Below are 17,623 nucleotides of genomic sequence, written 5' to 3' on the forward strand. Positions count from 1 at the left end.
TTGTGTGTCGTTTAGATAGAGCCTTGTATGGTTTGCATCAGAGTGGCCGATTATGGTACTACGAGTTGGATAGAACACTATGTAACCTAGGGTTTATCAAGTTTGAGTGGTGTAATTGTGTCTATCGTTTTAAAGATTTTGTCATTCTGTTGGTTTATGTTGATGATATAGTTGTGTTTGGGAAAAGTGAAGTTCAGGCCAAAAGGATATTAAAAGTCCTGAGTTCACATTTTGATTTGAAAATTTTAGGTAAAACAAGAAAGCTTTTGGGTGTGGAGTTTGAATATGAGAAAAATAGTGTTTTAATTCATCAGCAATTATATATAGAAGACATAGTTGATCGATTTAAGTCTTTTAAAATACAAATTACTTCCCTTCCAATAGTTAAAGGTGTGAAATACTCAAAGGTGTGAAGTCTCAACTAGGTTCCAGTACACAAGAAGAAACGACTGAAATGATGAATTATCCTTATAGAAATGTTTTGGGATGTCTCTCGTTTCTTTGCAATCGTACTTGTCTGGATATAGCTTATGCTGTTAATATATTTTCTCAGTTCCAAAGCAATCCTGGTAAGTTTCACTGGGAAGGATTACTTAAACTGTTAGGGTACGTTTCCAATACCAGACAGTATAAACTCAAACTGGTATGCAAGGAACTAAAGCTCAATATATATTCAGATTCGGATTTTGCTTCAAGTAGGGATGATATGGTGTCTATTGGTGGACAAATAGCTTTGTTGGGAGAATCACCTGTATCTTGGCGTACATTTAAAGAAAGGGGAGTGAGTTTATCTACTATGGAGGCTGAATTTATCTCCATGACTGAATCAGCAAAAGAATTAGTTTGGTTTAAAAACATTTTGGATGAATGCATTCAGTTTAAAATTGCAAGTAACTATGTTTCAAGGCCAATATTGTTTGCTGATAACATGGCTGCTATATGTTTTACAAAATCACCCATTGAAAACTCAAGGACAAAACATATAGATGTGAAACTATTTTTCATTCGTGATCTATTGAACAGGGAAATTTTTTATTTAAAGTATGTCCCAAGTAAAGATAATCTGGCTGATCCCATGACAAAACCGCTGACTAAGCATAATCTGATAAGATTTTGTGGAACAATTTTCCTATGAAATTTGTTTTTGTGTGTATTTAAATTAAGAGTTTTGTTTATTTGAAAATATGTTATAAGTCATATATGATGGATATTAGGTAAATGTAAAATTGTATAGTGTAGAATGTTGTATGAGTGACCAGGGCCCTGGGTAAATGTATTGAGCATATGATCATATATATGACTTTGTATTGTTTTGTAACATGTTGGACTTTCTTGCTACGGTAAAAATTTTTTTGAATAATGGGATAAGATTTTCCCAAAGAAAAATTTTCTTAAAAATTTTCTGAATGAAATTGTGATATTTATTTATTCTTGTTTTGAATTTTGTAAAGATACTAGCATTCGGTTTTTATTTCAGGTCGGAGATGATGATGTGGGGGGCATTTGTTGGAAAATATAGCTTATTTTTAAACCTTTTACTGCATCATCTCTCCTCCTTGAAATGTTTATTTAGTTTAGTCCTTATTTTGATGTAATATAGTAGTTACTTCTACTTCTTTTCTTGCTGCCACTGTTTGCATTGAAAACGGACTGTTTCATCCTAATTGAGATGCAAAAACGAAACATGATTTACGTCATCTGAAAAGCCGATTCGTGCCGATAGCTGATTAGTTGCCGTGAGATGACGTCATTCCTACTTCTGCTATAAGTATCTCGCGTCGCTCTGGCTCATCTAGTTCCTGGTTTCCCGGCTGGTGAGTGAGCGGTTTCCAGCCCCTTCCAAAGGATGCCTTGATATATTAATAAATATTTAATCAAGATTTACCTATTTACCAATGAACTATGAACTCTACTGTTGAGATTAATTACCGTTTCCAAAGTGCAAAATTGACCAATCGCAACGAATGCTACTACTCCTATAAAAGGATCCGACCGCCCATCACATCATTCAGCCACGAACTTCCAAGAGAGAAGCACGCACGCCGCATCGCATCTTTATGCCATAAAATTCAAACTGCCATTATTGCTTTACAATCAAGTCTTCATTTATGCCATAGTCTCTAATTATGCCAATTCAAATAATATGCCAACTTTATGCCATTTCATCATTTGTTTTTCAACTTTATGCCTTTCACTTATGCCATTGCAAAAATTTTTTCCCACAACCGCCAAAGGATGGCGCCACTTATGCCATAATCTCAAGAAAACCATCTTTAGATGGATATGCTTTTATTTGGAGCCCTTATCAGGGTATGATAAATATGTATTGGTAAAGGCCCTTTTTAGGGCCGAATACCAATCAGCTAGGATCAGGATATGGATATGGATATGGCTCATCTAGTTCCTGGTTTCCCGGCTGGTGAGTGAGCGGTTTCCAGCCCCTTCCAAAGGATGCCTTGATTCCAGTATGCGAGATGATGGTTCCAGATTGAAGTTCTTCGGTTCCGGGGGCTATCCTGTGAGTGACTGCCGTGGGCGGCGTCCATGTTTCTTCAAAGAGGGCGGAATTAAAAATACCTGAGTGGCGACGATTCCTTGTGCAAACGGAGTTAGGCCGATTTAAGTGTTTTCACATTTAAATTTTTTCAGGTGTTTTCTTGACCACTGATTATGGACTTATTGAATGGGTATCCAGTTTTACTCTTAGGCTGCATAGTCACTATTTAGGACATCTTCATTTTTTTTTTTTGTTTTTGTTTGTATAGAATGCCAGTGTTTTGGAGTACAGGTAAAAATATTTGATGAATAATGATTATGTTATGTTTTTCCTAGTGCTCTAATATTGTTGACATTTATTTTATGTGTTTTTATTTTTTATTATATTGTTAATAAATTGGTTAAGTTCAAAATCTTTTATTGTCTTCAATGTCTGCACAACATAACTCAGAGAGCTTTCATTGCTACTACTGCTAAATGTTTAATTTCTTTAAACTTTAAACTTTGCTTTAGAATTGCACAAACATGGCAACGTGCACAACCTCTGCATTGCGCACTACATTGGCTTTGCCCATGTACATAGTGATCTCTTTTAACTTAAAAATTAAGACATTGTTAAACTCTTCATTGCTCATATACTCAGGAATGCTGCGTGAATAACCCTTTAAATAAGAAGCTATAGCTTAGTATAACTTATTTTTAAGAAAAGGCGTAACAATATTACGTCATAAAAAGGTGTGTCCAAGCCTAAGACAAGTAAAAAACGTATCGACTGGTGCAGCCTATTCCAGGATTGAGCCAATAATTTTAACCATAAATAACATTCTATAAAAAGAAAATAAAAACAGAAATTTACGAGATCCCCCCCCCCCGGGAAAACAAAAAAAATTAAATTTGTGAAACCATTAGCCTGTGCAATCATATTTAATGCACAGTTTCCAGAGTGAGGGACGAGGACCCAGCTTCACGTGTCACTCCAGTCGATGCAATTTAAGTGTCTACATAAAAAAACTATTATAATAGTTGATTATGTATACACTTATATTGCAATATTGCAAATTTATGGAAATTTTTTGTTACGTATTTTAAGAATATTTTTAACCTTTTTATTTTTCCTAATTTTATGTTTTTCCATTCTTTTTATACACTTGCCATTGGTTTGGTTTCAATGTTTCTTTTTTTCTACTAAGCAATGAAAACACTCTAAAGGTTATAAGTAAAATTTTCCCAATCTACATCTCTGATAATCTCAAAAAATGCATTGCACAAATCAATTTTCTTTTCATAGCAACTTTTTCGAACATAAACATAGCCAAGTGGAAAGACGCATCATTTTGCCTATTATATGTTGGGAAACGTGTTTTTACGTGTCTCCAAGTGCTTTCGATTGTATTGGTGTGATCGCCCGTACTTGGATCAACAAAATTCAGTGAATGGTTAACGGTTAAATGTTTAAATCCTTCTTTAGTCAACACATTGTGATTATAACCTTTCCAACAATCCAAGATGATAGTAGTGCCTGGTTCTGTCCATTGTTTAATTAATGCAATTAAAGTTTCTTAACTCCGCTCATGAACAGCCATTAAAACCACCTTTCCCGAATCACGCTCTACACCCCCAAAAACCCACTGACCTTCGACATAATGAATGCCCTTTGTTGTATTTCCTTTTACCAAATTTTGATTCATCTACTTCCACAACTTTGCCTACACCACCAATTTTATTTGACATCAATTCAACATAATCTAACACTTGTTCATTAACGAATTGACGCCAGTCTGCTAAAGTCGTAGAAGAAAAGCCAAAATCCTCTTCAATATTACTAGACCCGTACCCTTAATTAATTCCCATGTTAAGAAAAAGATTTCCTGTAAATTGAGCTTACTACAAGCGAACCAAGATCCTCGCCTAATTGATTTTTCAGCCCTACACATCTTGCATCTCCAAATACTACCATTCGATGACTTTTTCTGATTAACTAACCCGCATGGTATCTTACATTTTTCACAACAAATGTTATCCTTCTGTAAACCACAATCCATCAAAAATTCTCCAAAAAGTTCATACTCTCTTCTTAATTCATACATAAAATATCTGTTTGGAATGCCTGGCTTTCCCAAACTATTACGCTTGTTTGAAAACTCCCACCTTAAATTTTCCTTTAAAATCTCCTGATACTTAAATACAACATCACTAACAGCAGGTTTAGAGCAAGCCATAACTAAATACAAAAATCTCATCTCCAAAGTAGCCAAAAAATATATCCAAAATAGTATTTTCCACGGTAACTGAACGTTAAACAATCGCATAATAGATCGTATTTTATTCTCGAATATCTTTTTAGCCCGAAAACAGTATTACGAATTGTGATGATGATTATCGTTTTTTATTCTCGAGTGTATTTAAATATTAATTTTAGTAGAATTTGATTAAAAATGTTGTATTTAGATATTAATTTTAGTAGAATTCTGATTTAAAATGTTGTATTTCCCCGTGCAATGCAGCGCGAGACAAATTTTAAGTGAAATCTACGCCGGAAACGTAAGAATATATTGGCACGTGCATTTAACTTTGAGTAAATGGATATCTTGGTAATTTGTATTGAAATTGAATAAATCTAACTGTCTACTATATTAGCTGTAACCGTAATTTCATCCTCTTGTTTACATTGCGTTTGGTGAATTGTATGGGTTACCACATCAAATCATTATCGCCGCTCTTGGCGATATTTGTTTAGTTAAAATTCCGGGTGGGCTATACTAAAGCTGTGCCAAAATAACAAAACATTTCATTTCCTTATGTTTTAACATGGAATTTTAATTGCTTTTGTATACATATTTGAATTTCTGAAATGTACCAGCATTTTCTACATTAGTTGAGTTGAGTAGTTTGTACTGCTACTGTAAAAATTGAAGTCTCTAATGCTATGTAAAGTTGAGTGTAAAGCTGCTACCTGTGAGAGCTATTGTAAAAACCCTGTTGTAAATTCCAAAAATGTAAAATGTTTGTTAGCATACAAAAATGTTGCCAACTTTGAGTCATTGTTAAAAAGTGTAAAAAGTTAAAAATATGCACTGCTAATGTTTGTGAAAATAGAAGTTACAAACAACTAAGGAGTACAAAATTTTTTGAAAAAAAAAAATTGTAAAAATAAAAATTCGAATAAATTTTAATTTAATTTGAATAAATAATTGAATTGTAACAGAATTATTGTAAGTTAATCTTAGGTTCTACATATTTTGAAAAAATATTAATTTAGTTTATTGCATTTAATTTGATTAATGCTATGTTCATGTATTCTGAGTACTTGTAACACTTTTTTTCTTTTCATTACAGAGAATTTTCATTACATATTTGATTCTTTTCCCAAATTTTAAGAATTTTGTGTATTGAAATATTTAACAATTCAGGCTAAAAGCCTAACATTATTAGGAAAACTTTTTCATTTCTTTAAATCTTCTAAAATTCTTTTAATTCAAAAATTCTTATTTTATATACTAGTTAAATTTCATGTAGTATTTTTTTGTTTTGGGTCCCATCAGAGCAGATTATATTTTGATAAATTATTAAAAAGATAAAAGAATTTTTTTTAATTTCTATACTTTTTATTGATTTTTTATTTGAGTTCTAAAAAAATAATAATGACCTTACATTATTTTCACTGATTTAATGTGTTTTTATTTGGCACTTATTTCTGATTTATTTAGTGAATTTATAATCATCCAGATATAATTCAGAAACATTGCCCTGTAGAAAACGACTGTTTGAAAAAAAAAAAAAAATCAAAGAATTTTTAAGTATTTGCTTTTTATATTATTTTGATTATGTTATTTTTCTGATTTTTTCTTTGGGGGTGTCTAATTTTGATGTATATCCTTCTGTCAGACTGTTAAGAGCCAAATTTTGAATTTAATTATTATATTTTGATAATTTAATTAATTTTGCAGTGTATTTATGTGACTTTAATAATTTATAATCTTAATTTTGAAATTTCTTAACTCTTATTTATTGTGTGTATATATATATATATATATTATAAAATGTATGTATGCATGCATTTTAATACTTTTAGAACTGTGTATGAACATTAAATGCACATCTTTGAACCCTTTAATTATGCTTGCTGCAAAATATGTATCTGAATTTATGTGTGTCTTTTATATACGTAAACATAGAGTATATAAAATAAAAGAGAAATATATTATTATAGAAATTTTTTGCATCAAAAATATCCCAAATCATTTCTGCACAAAATGCTACTGAAATATTAATTCATTATAGACAAAAAAGTAATAAATTTAGAACCAAAACAACAAAGACATGAAAGAAAGGAAATATAAAACCAGTGTAAAGAACAACTGCAAATAAAAAGTTATTGATGCCTTTTAAATCGCTCAAATGAACTACAAGTTCTCCAGATGAATGAATTCAACAATTTTATAAATTATCAATTATTTATTCAGTTAAAATGCAGCCTTAAATTAGCATTGATAACATAAAAATATCAAAACAGCTGAAAGCACTGCATTCAAAACATTACGAAAAACAAAGAATGTTTTTCATAATAATGATAATAATCGTTGCCAATCAGCAACAAGAAAAGTAATAACAAAAACATAAGTTAAAAATAATAGGTGAAGTAGTAGTTAAGTTGAAATAACAATATTAATTATCATACAATCTTTAAGAACCAGTACAATCTCTGAATCTCCCAATAAAAATGTAAAAAGATCCTATCAACTCAGTGTATTTAAACCAGAAGAAACATAAAAAAAAATAGACATATCTAAAAAAGAAAAGGAAGAGGAACACATTAAAAATGTTTCAATGTTATCATACAATAATGTCAACAAGAAAAGGTAAAAACATTGAAGTTTGTCTTCAGGTGGAAAAATTATTCCAAATACATATCCAAAGAAAAAATGGAATGTTTTGAATGTTGCAAACTTTAAGACTTTTAATGTTAAAGAAAAATCCACAAAGTCAAAAGAAGATTGCAAAATCATTAAATGTTCATTTTCAACTGTAAACAAAGAGATTAATGCTGATCTGAATCTTAAAAAAGCGAAAAAAATCTAATGCCTTTCTCTGCGACATATCATCAAACATAGAAGATGCTGTAGAATTCTTTATGGAATAATGTTATCACAATAAATGAATCTTGAATGTATTTAAGTTACTGTAATAAAAAGAGATCCTTTCTTATCATCAAAGAGAAGAAAATCTTAAAATGTGATTCAAAGAATCTAAAAAAGTTTTTTAAAGGAATTTATTATTGCTGTTAATTTTTTATATAACAGTAAATTAAAAATAAAGAGGGGGTGAAATGTTAAGGTCAACTCTGCATATTATCAAAAACATATTTTATATCCAATTTTCAAATATGAAATAGGCCCACTAGCGGCCAAGCGGTAAAGTCGCTGAACACTGGTAGTTCGGCCCGAGGTTCGAATCCCGCGAACGGGCTGGCTGCATGGGCGTTTTCGTGGTTTTCCCCATGTGTAATGTGTATACAAGCTAGTTTCCCTTAGAAAGTCCTCCACGAAGGCATCCCTTCCCTTAGGCAGATAGCCCCTGAGGCTTTGCCATAATCACACACACACATTCAAATATGTTATCCACAGTACCATCAATCAGTAGAACTGCATCTACATAAAGCAGGTAGCCACACATCAAAGTCCACTGTTAATTTCCATGAAAAAATTAATATCAAGGCTCTTCATTTATATCCCTACTAAATCTCCTGATGTGTCACCCATGGATTTTTACTATTTTGGACTTTTAAAAAGCAGATTGTCCAAATGCAAACCTTGGACTCTGGGATGCTGTTCAAGAAAAATAGGATAAAATACATCTTCCAATACTACAAAAGACATTATTTTTTTAATTTCAGTGTAAAAAGATAGTGAAGAATAAGGATTATCAAATAGAACATTTAAAACTAAAATTTTTGGTAAAATATTTTTGTGAGCACAATGAAAATTGCCTACAAAATGTACAAACAGCCTCTGTATATCAAATTAATAATTCTAATTGATTATTATGTATTTACTTAAAATTTAAGAATATTTAAACAATATTATTAAAAACTTGTTAATCGAATGTTTAAAATAACTCATTTATTTTATCAGCCTTGCATTGAAATTGCAGTGTTAACTAAAATTTTTCCTTTTGCATTGGTGGCATAGCTAGGGTGGGGCAAGAGGGGACATCCATCCCAAGGTGCAGCATCCAGGGAGCACCAAATTGATGATATACATTTCAGAATGAAATGTTTTCCTTTCTTTGAACACAGAAAGGGGCACAAAACCTTAAAGTGTCCCCGAGCGCTGAAAACCTTAGCTATGCCTCTATTTTGTATCCTTCCTTAGCTGTCAATGCTGTCTTATATTTGTGTATAGATTTATTATATTAATTATAAAGAGATCAGTAGTTCAGTTTTTAAGCTTATTGAACTTAATATGGGTTTAATTTCTTTTAAATGCATAATTATTCATGGAACAAGACATCAGGTGCTGCAAGAAAATGATAAATTTTACATTTATTCCATACATTCAAATCATTAAAATAAGATGAATTCATAGGTTCATAATGCTGCAAAGTACATTTGGAAATAATATGTCAAGATTGTCATTGTTAATTGTTGTGTCCTAATAAATAATCTGCCCTACCAGTTAGGGCTATCATAGCGTATGGGCTTGCTGGGCACTTGGCCAGGTGCCACATGTCAATCCATTTATATTTCATTTCTGTGAGCAGCTGGCACAGAGCTCTTAAGCCTACTGGTTTGCCCAAAGGTCCATAATGCTGTTAAAACAACATTGCCACCAGTGGCTAAATGGTTAAGATTATAATTAAATACTGAGTTCGAACCTAGTTTAACTGCTGCTAGCAGGCTAGCGGCATATTTGGTTTTCGTGTAGCTTCCCTGAGTGTAATGTGAATGCGAGCCAGTTTCTCTGAGAAAGGTCCTTCATGAATTTATCCTTTCCCTTAGGCTTGAAGCCATTGTGCAGATTGTCATATTCAAATATCCTAATCTAATAAATAATCAACCCTTATCCTTTTCAGTTTTGAATTTATATGATAAGCTTAATCACTATTGAATAAAATCCACTGATGGGAGCACATGTACAGATATAGTCAAAAGTCGTTAATCCAGACTCGTCGGGACTTCGGCGATTCCGGATTATCGATTTTTCCGGATTATAGATAATCAGTTTAAATCTCGTAAGATGGCATGCACAAATTCTAAGATTAAAAATATGAAACCATAATTTATGAAATAAAGAACAATTATGAACTAAAGGGTATCAAAATTTACAAAAAAAGAAGCTTAATATTTATTTGTTTACTTTATTAAACATTTCTTTCAATGTAAGTTGTTTCGTTTTATGTGATAATACTTTCTCTTTAATTCTATAAACAGACATAATTTCTTGTTCAGTTACAAGTCCCGTAATTGCTGTGCCGAGAATACCGACTAACTTGTCAATCGAAATTTTTTCGTTTTCACTAACCTCTCTGTCACTTTCTTCATGTCTTTATCCATTTTTTGCAGCAATTCCACTTTTTGTTTGACAGACATCGAGACATACTTTCGTTTTGTAGATCCTTTGGGAGCTCCAGAATCGGAAATTGACATAATCGAAAGTTCAAGTTTACTTTTATAAAATTGCCCTTACAGTCTGCAAAAAATAATAAGCCGCATCCAATTCGAAGATTAAGGAACAACGCAGTCATCAACATTAACTGAAATAGATAATTATATAATTTTAGCTTGCACCGTCCGTTATACATTAAACGCACACGTGAAAACGTATTCTGCACTTGCGCACACGCATATGCGCGTGCGCGTAAAGGTCTTACGTTCACGCGTAAACGCCTATGCGCATGTGTCAACGCGGCACATGCGCAGAAAGTTTTTAGCTTTGAGGTCCGGATTATGGGTGTCGAATTAACGACTTTTGACTGTACTTCATATTTCATTTAAAAAAAGGTAGAACATTGAAGTATACTCGCAGAATTATAATTTGTGTGTTAATTGAAAAAATTATATAAAATAAATGCAGTCCAAGAACTGTGTTTCATTGGCAGATGTAAAGCTACAACATTTTTCATTTTAGAAATTTTTTAACAGGTCAGAGATATACTGAATTAAGTTCGAGACAATTGTAACAGACTGAGCATTTGTTATAGAGTTTGGATTTTTTTCATTACTCATATCTGGGTTTATTATGTAACTTTTCAAATTTTTAGTAGCTCTGCAGAGGACTTCTTAATTATTGAAATGGCTTATAATATCTGATTTTCTTCGTGTATATTGAATTATCAGTTTTTAATGAAATTGTGTTGGTCAAAGAAGCGCCATGTTCCTTTGTTACGACTAGACCTTCATACAAACTGGTTTTCAGTAATACTCTGATCACTTTCCAGAATTGAAAGAAGTATACAAAAACAAAATGAAATAATCAGTGGTAATTATGTTGCATAAGTGTGTTTGGTATAACTTTTAATATCAAAAGATCTGTTTGTACTCTTGAGCATATGAAAGTCGTATGATAAATATGTATCCTCAAAAATATATATTTTAAGGATGCAGAATAAGTTTGTTTCAAAGAAATTATTGCTAATATTAAGGTTGCATTAATAAATCAAATTAAAAATGCTCTTATCTGATAAAAGATTTTTAACTGCTGCATAGAAATGCTGGTAGAACTCCTCCTGGAACTGACGTTCTTCTGGGGCTTTGGCGAAGAGGTGAAATAGTCTAACAAAACAGATTTCCTAAAATGAAACTTCTATGCTTAGGTACTTAAAAAAATTCAACTACTTCATGACCTGGCAACATTAATGCATATATTATAATACTGTAAGATATTTCCCTGTTAGAGGTTGCTAGGATATTTTGCCTTGAATGTTACTGCTGAAAACCTAGAATCAAACAAATGTTCATTGTTTAAAGTTTTTTGTTGCCATAAAAAGAATCATTGGTCTGTTTTGTATGCATATAGTAGAAGTGCCATCAGTGTCTGTACTATATATTCCACAATGTGAGTGTAGCAAATGCCTTAAAAATTGCATGATTAAATAACTAATTTTATCTAAACTTATTATGCATGACTACAGCACTATTAAATGGAATTTTTTATCACTGTGTGTCTTAATAGGAACTCCCCTCCTCTATAGGGGAGCAGTTGAGCCGTAAAGCTACTGAACTCTGCTAGTTCCAACCTGGGTTCAATTCCAGGTGAATAGGCAAACTGCATGGCATTTTCATGGTTTTCCCTATGTGTGATGTGTATATGAGCCAATTTCCCATAAAAAGTCCTCCACGAAGGCATCCCTCCTCTCAGGCAGATTGTGCTCACATGCTTTTCCATAATTAAAATAAACCAAACCCCATGCGGAGTGAGGCACGCCAGCAGCTGAACTGTAAAGTCGCTGAATACTGATAGTTCGGTCCAGTGTTTGAATCCCAAGGAATGGGTTGGATGCATGGCCATTTTCATAGTTTTCCCCACGTGTAACGTGTAAACGAGCCAGTTTCTCTTAGGAAGTCCTTCATGAAGGCATCCCTCAACTTAAACAGGTTATACGTGTTTAAGAGGAGGGATCCTCAAGTGCTTTGCCATAATCAAATAACTCTCATACAAAGCACTTAAAAATAAATGACATTAGCACTGGCATGTTATTAGATTTCTACATAGGAATCCTAAAGAATGATTTGAATAATTAAGAAGGCTGATGATTTATTAAAGGATTTTTTTTTTAAATTGCATATTATAGAAATTAATATAGCCCATGCATATCCCTATGGCTGTTTTAAAATATTAATATTTCATACTTTTTTGTATCTTTTTTAATAATTGATCAAGGTACTTATGTCTTATCTAATGCCAGGAGATATGGTAGGTGCCAAGAAAACTACAGCAGTGATCTCAGTATTTGTTACTTTGGTTTGAATAAAATAATTTCAGTGATGATCTGGTCGATTTCTTTTTATTATCTCTGATTAAGTACTGTATCTTTTTCAGTATAATTCTCTCTGGGTGGGAGATGGAGTTCATTGAGCAGTATGATATTCATCCATTGCTCTGCGTTTAAATCTCATTATTTCTGGACATCTAACTTCGTACTTTATATGAAACTTCACTATTAAGATTTAAGAGTAATCCCTGTTATTCTTGTTCTATACAAAGTGTAGTGATGTGCTTGTAATTGGCAGAAAGACATTTATTTGCAAATGATTTTTATTTTTAGTGCCTACTGTAGCTCTAGATTTCAGGTAACCCATAAGTATCTTGTCAGATAACATAAAAAAAATTTAAAGTGGTTCACTGGAACAAAATTGTTTTCTATATTTTGTCTAGATATGCTGTCAATTCTATTTCTATTCATCCATCTGGCAAGCTGGCATTGTCTGTTTCCAAAGACAAAACATTGAGAACATGGAATTTGATCAAGGGACGATCAGCATATATTACTAATATTAAGAAAGGTAATTATAGTTTTTATTAATTTTTTCAGTTTTTGAAATTTGTAAATTAAATAATAATGTGTTAAAGAGATGAATTATAGTTGCAGAATTAGTGCGGTGGTCTCCTGATGGATCTCATTTTTTGGTAGCATTCCGCAATGCAATTGATGTCTACTCTGTGGAGGTAAATACTTTTTATGAATTTAATTCTAAAACTGCTATTAGTAATTCTGTTATGTTAGTAAAATAAATAATAAGCTAAATGAGCTGTAAGAAGAAAAATAGTATTTTTCAGATTTTAGCTCTAAAGTGTGTATGGATTTATATATGTACTTTTTTTTTATTTGTTTATTTATTCTATTGTATTCCATTTTATTTTTAGTTACTAAGTTAATAATAAATCAGAAAAGATTGCAAACTCATTTTATAATTGGGTAGATTAGATATAGATAAGGGATGCTTTAATAAAGGATTTTGTAAGGAAAGCTGGCTCATATTCACATTGATGGAAAAATCTTAAAAATGCTTCTGTAGTCTGTTTGCTGGAGTCACTAAATGCTAGTAACGCTGGCTGAATTACTAGTATTCGACAGTATTATCCACTTGGTTACTGTATATGTTTAGACCTCTGCTTTAACTGCTAACTCCTGGAACCATAAAGACGAAGAAGACGACCTATCAGGCCTTTTAAATACAGAAAACACGTACTAAGATTTTTTTTTTTTTTTTTTTTTTTTTTGTTGTTGTTGTTAACTTGTTTATTAACATGCTACCCTGATGGTTCAACAACAGTGATAAAAACTTGCTAGCCTGTACTTGACCAAAATGTAGAACAAATGTTCTGGTCATATTAAAGTATTAAATACTAAGTAACATGTACCTAAATAAGTTTTGGCTTGTGCCTAAATACTTATGATACAAATTCAGATATATGATGAATGAGTCAATAAATGAGTTCAACAGCAGAGAGGTATTACTGGTCAGCAGTATCTGCGAAAGACTGTCTCCTAAACTCAAAAACTCAACATTTATGAACTAATTTGTACCCTAGAGGGAATGGACAATGTAGCACTGATGATGTAGGCAAAATGATAAGATAACTGTTTTAACTAACAACTGATGAGCCTCACTTTGATGAGCATTTCCTTTAAGTTCAGTTTGCTTTTAAAATTTTTTTAAAAAGTCTTAACTAGTATCCATTTTTAAGTAACCAAAAGAAATTCAAAGTTAGTTTATGTAATGATTGAAGACAATTGTACCTGGGAAACACCAGGCAAGTTCAGAGCAGTTTGGCAGAAGCTTTTGATTACTTGCAAAAAATTGTGTTAAAAAAATCAGCCATATTTCAAGAGCCATTCACCTCAGTCATAGAACATGACGGGTAAAAATCTAGCTTCCCACATTTCAACTAACAGGCTTAGAAATTGAAGACATGCTAATCTGATGGACATAAGCAACATTAAGATGTTAATATATGGTGTTTATCATTTCTTTTATATATTGTTCACTCTGCATGTTCTATTATTAAATCTCCATTCAGGTTAAACACACCATCATTGCTATCAATTAGTTTCATTAATTGGTAGACCGACCAGTGGCTGAGCAGTAAGCTCACTGATTACAAGTTGTTAATCTGTGTTCAAATCCCAGTGAATGAGGTGGCTGCTTTGGCATTTTCATGTTTTTCTCCCATGTGTAACGTATAAGAGCTCATCTCCCTTAGAAAGTCCATCGTAAAGGCTTCGCTTCCTTGTAGATGGATCTCCCTTGTATATTTTGTCATAATCAAATAAAACCGAAAGCATTAGTTGGTACTTTGTGACTATCCACACCCCGACTAAAATGTCGCCGAAAAATATTGATGAGGCAGTACACTATATCATCAAAAAGTATTTATAAGGCAACTCAGGTATGCATGTAGCATCCCCCAGACAAATTTCCATTTCTCTAGATATTCTTTGCAGTGTAACTGCAGATTGTAATCCCTCCTATCAAAATTTCAATGTTTTAACATTGCAGTGGACCATATACTGCAGTTTTTGATGATATCTTGGATTTAGTTTTCAGCTTGCATAGAATGTAATGTGGCTCGCTTAAAAACATCAAGCACCTCTTTTTTTCTTTCTCATTTTAGATTTTGGTGCTGAGTTTGTTCATGATGACAAGCTCATGAAATTCTCTTTTTTTTTTTTTTTTTTTTTTTTTTTTTTTTTTTTTTTTAAGCAAAAACAAGTCTCTCTATTTGTTGGGAGAACAATAGTGCCAAAAAACAAGAGGTCTGTGTTTATTATATGGAAAAAGAAGAATGCAAATAATAGGCAACTCTTGATATATCATTGAAACAGATATGGAAGTATCTGAACAAATGCTTCTCTCCTAAGTCACCATATTCACGACTTTTTGATAGGGGTGCAGATAAGTCTAATAGATTTTGTGTTAAATTTCAGATTCTTTAAAGCAGGAAATTCTTAATTTAATAAAATATGCTTATAAAAAATAAAATCCACCATCATATAATTAAAATGTACTCAAAGTTTGAGGTACTGTCAATCCCTGTGAGTGACAACGTAATGAAAGTAGGCATGATGATGATTAGTGATGAAGTTTTAACAAAATCTGTATGTGATAAAAATTCATTTTATAATTTAAAAGCAATAAATATCATTGCTTTTGCACCTGAATTTTATATACAGTAGCAACTTCCAGCTGACTGCTTTGCATAATAAACTTTGATATTCCTTCTGTTCATTTAAAACTTTCGTGTTCTATCATAAATAGTTTCTTTAGACTAAATATGCAAAGTAATTTTAATCTTTTTTTAATTACTTTATATAGTGATATTTTAAGTTTGTAGTGAATATTTGTTTAATCTGGAACTATGAAAGAATGATTCACCAAGTAAAACTACCTGTAAGAAACCATTGATAATTGGCATAGATCTATGGCATTTGTTGGTTTCCTTGGAGTCAGTTTATAGTATCTGCATTAATATTATAAAACATTTTTCTTATTACCCATTTTTATTTTTCATTTATGTGCTACATATATCACTTGCATTAGTTTTATTTTGCATATAATTAGATTTTTATTTTTTGTGCAGAGTGCTGCTGTAGTGCAGACTATCGACTTCAAACAGAAAATATGTGACTTAACCTTTATAAAGGTAAGATTGTGCTCATATTTATTATTCAAATAAACTGCATATCAATGTACTAAAATTGATTATAAAATGCTAAATTTCATTATATCATCAAAATTTTTGTTGCTTTTAGGAAGAAGAAGTACATTTTGTACACACAATTTTGAAATTTATCTGTAACTTCTAAGGCAAAGTGCTAAAATGTTTTATATAATTAATGTGTCAATATACCTGTGTTGATGGCTGGCCATAAAGAATTTGATCAGCTTTGAATTTATGTAAGGTACTGTCAGTAAAAAATGACAGTCATAGTTATAAGTTATCATTTAGGTTTTTTCCATAACATTGGGCTCGTTTTTATTCACTCTATATACTTGAACTGAAATATGTGTTGGTGTATAAGATTACCTCCAAGTGCTTCTCTTCCCTCAAAACTGCCTGTGGGAAAAGATGAAACATTAATAGCTTAATTTTTACTTTGTTGGAAAGCTAAATATATGTAATTTTAATATATTTAATGCATAACATGTTTTTTAGTTAATATATCCAGGCAACAAAACAATAATCAGCTTCCAAGAACATGGTTTTGAATATTTGGCTCGTTATTATCTCCACTCTGAGAACCTGAGATGAAGTATGTAACTTTAAATAAAGATATAAATTTGGAGTGCAACCAAGAGCCATTGGCACAAGGGAAAATACTGCATTTATTTAATGAAAATACTACACTACTGGTCAGGAAACAATTCACATTTCTTTCTCTGAAAAGCGTAGTAGTAGCTATGGTTATGTTATAATATTATTATTATAAAATCATTTTGCTGCTCCCTTCAAGTCTGCAACTTCCATTCAGATTTTTATATGGTTAATGCTTGAAATGTTTTTGTCCACTTTGAGAAATTTCAGTGTAGAATGTAGTATTCCATCCAGAGCTTGTAAATGAATATAAAGTTATTAAACAACTGAGGCATTTCCAGCAGAAAGCTCAGATCATAGACTTCACAGTTAGTAAAAAAAAAAAAAAAAAAGGCATTCTATACTCAAGAATATTTTATTTATCTGGAAAATTTTGGAACTTGATTTGCTGATCCACATGTATTTTTCCTAATTTTCTGCTGACCATGAATGATGAGTTAAATACTGATATATCGTCTACCATCTGGTTGAGTAACATGAAACTTCTATGCAATGATCAGCTGTTTTAGTCAGTGTTATTCATATCCTAATAAATTATATGTTTTATAGTAATTTCAATATTCTATTTATCTGATTGTAAGCCAGACCTTTTTGTGAAGGGGGGAGGAGGCCAAAAGTATCTCAGAATTGGTATCAATATGGTAGTAAAGTAGTCACACCCTTTCCTGATGTAATCAAAAGTCTCGAGTACAGTTGAGGGCACAGAAGATGATGCTTTATACAGAGACAAAAACAACAACTTTGGTACATCATATGACAACAACTAAACAATTAAATAGTGTAAATTAATTTTTTAATTAAATTTATTTTTA

At 31.7% G+C, this 17,623-nt stretch overlaps 2 protein-coding genes across 4 annotated transcripts in view; one reads left to right on the forward strand and one right to left on the reverse strand.

Annotated features, from left to right (window-relative positions):
* Positions 1-17,623, forward strand: part of LOC118204833 (p21-activated protein kinase-interacting protein 1-like) — a 51,416-nt gene that overhangs the window by 18,663 nt on the left and 15,130 nt on the right. For all 3 annotated transcript variants that reach the window (XM_085810477.1, XM_085810476.1, XM_085810475.1), the window contains exons 4-6: positions 12,870-12,997; positions 13,078-13,160; positions 16,077-16,139. In XM_085810477.1, coding sequence (XP_085666603.1) covers positions 12,870-12,997; positions 13,078-13,160; positions 16,077-16,139 — 274 coding nt within the window. The remainder of the gene's footprint in view (positions 1-12,869; positions 12,998-13,077; positions 13,161-16,076; positions 16,140-17,623) is intronic.
* LOC146998365 (uncharacterized) lies at positions 3,645-4,381 on the reverse strand. Its single transcript, XM_085810370.1, has 2 exons — positions 4,122-4,381; positions 3,645-4,054 (listed from the first exon to the last, which is right to left on the reverse strand). Exons 1-2 carry the CDS (start codon positions 4,225-4,227, stop codon positions 3,729-3,731), a joined length of 432 nt encoding a protein of 143 aa, XP_085666496.1. The 5' UTR covers positions 4,228-4,381; the 3' UTR covers positions 3,645-3,728.

This window comes from Stegodyphus dumicola, chromosome 2, assembly GCF_044657685.1.
Source record: "Stegodyphus dumicola isolate Sdum_Otavi_A_Nest chromosome 2, ASM4465768v1".
NCBI lineage: Eukaryota > Metazoa > Arthropoda > Arachnida > Araneae > Eresidae > Stegodyphus > Stegodyphus dumicola.

Excerpts from the sequence above, each read along its gene's own strand:
- LOC146998365 (XM_085810370.1), bottom strand. The coding sequence starts at position 4,227 with ATGTCAAATAAAATTGGTGGTGTAGGCAAAGTTGTGGAAGTAGATGAA. Across the intron at positions 4,055-4,121 it reads ATTATGTCGAAGGTCAGTGG|AAACTTTAATTGCATTAATT; the intron begins GTTTTTGGGGGT and ends AGCGGAGTTAAG.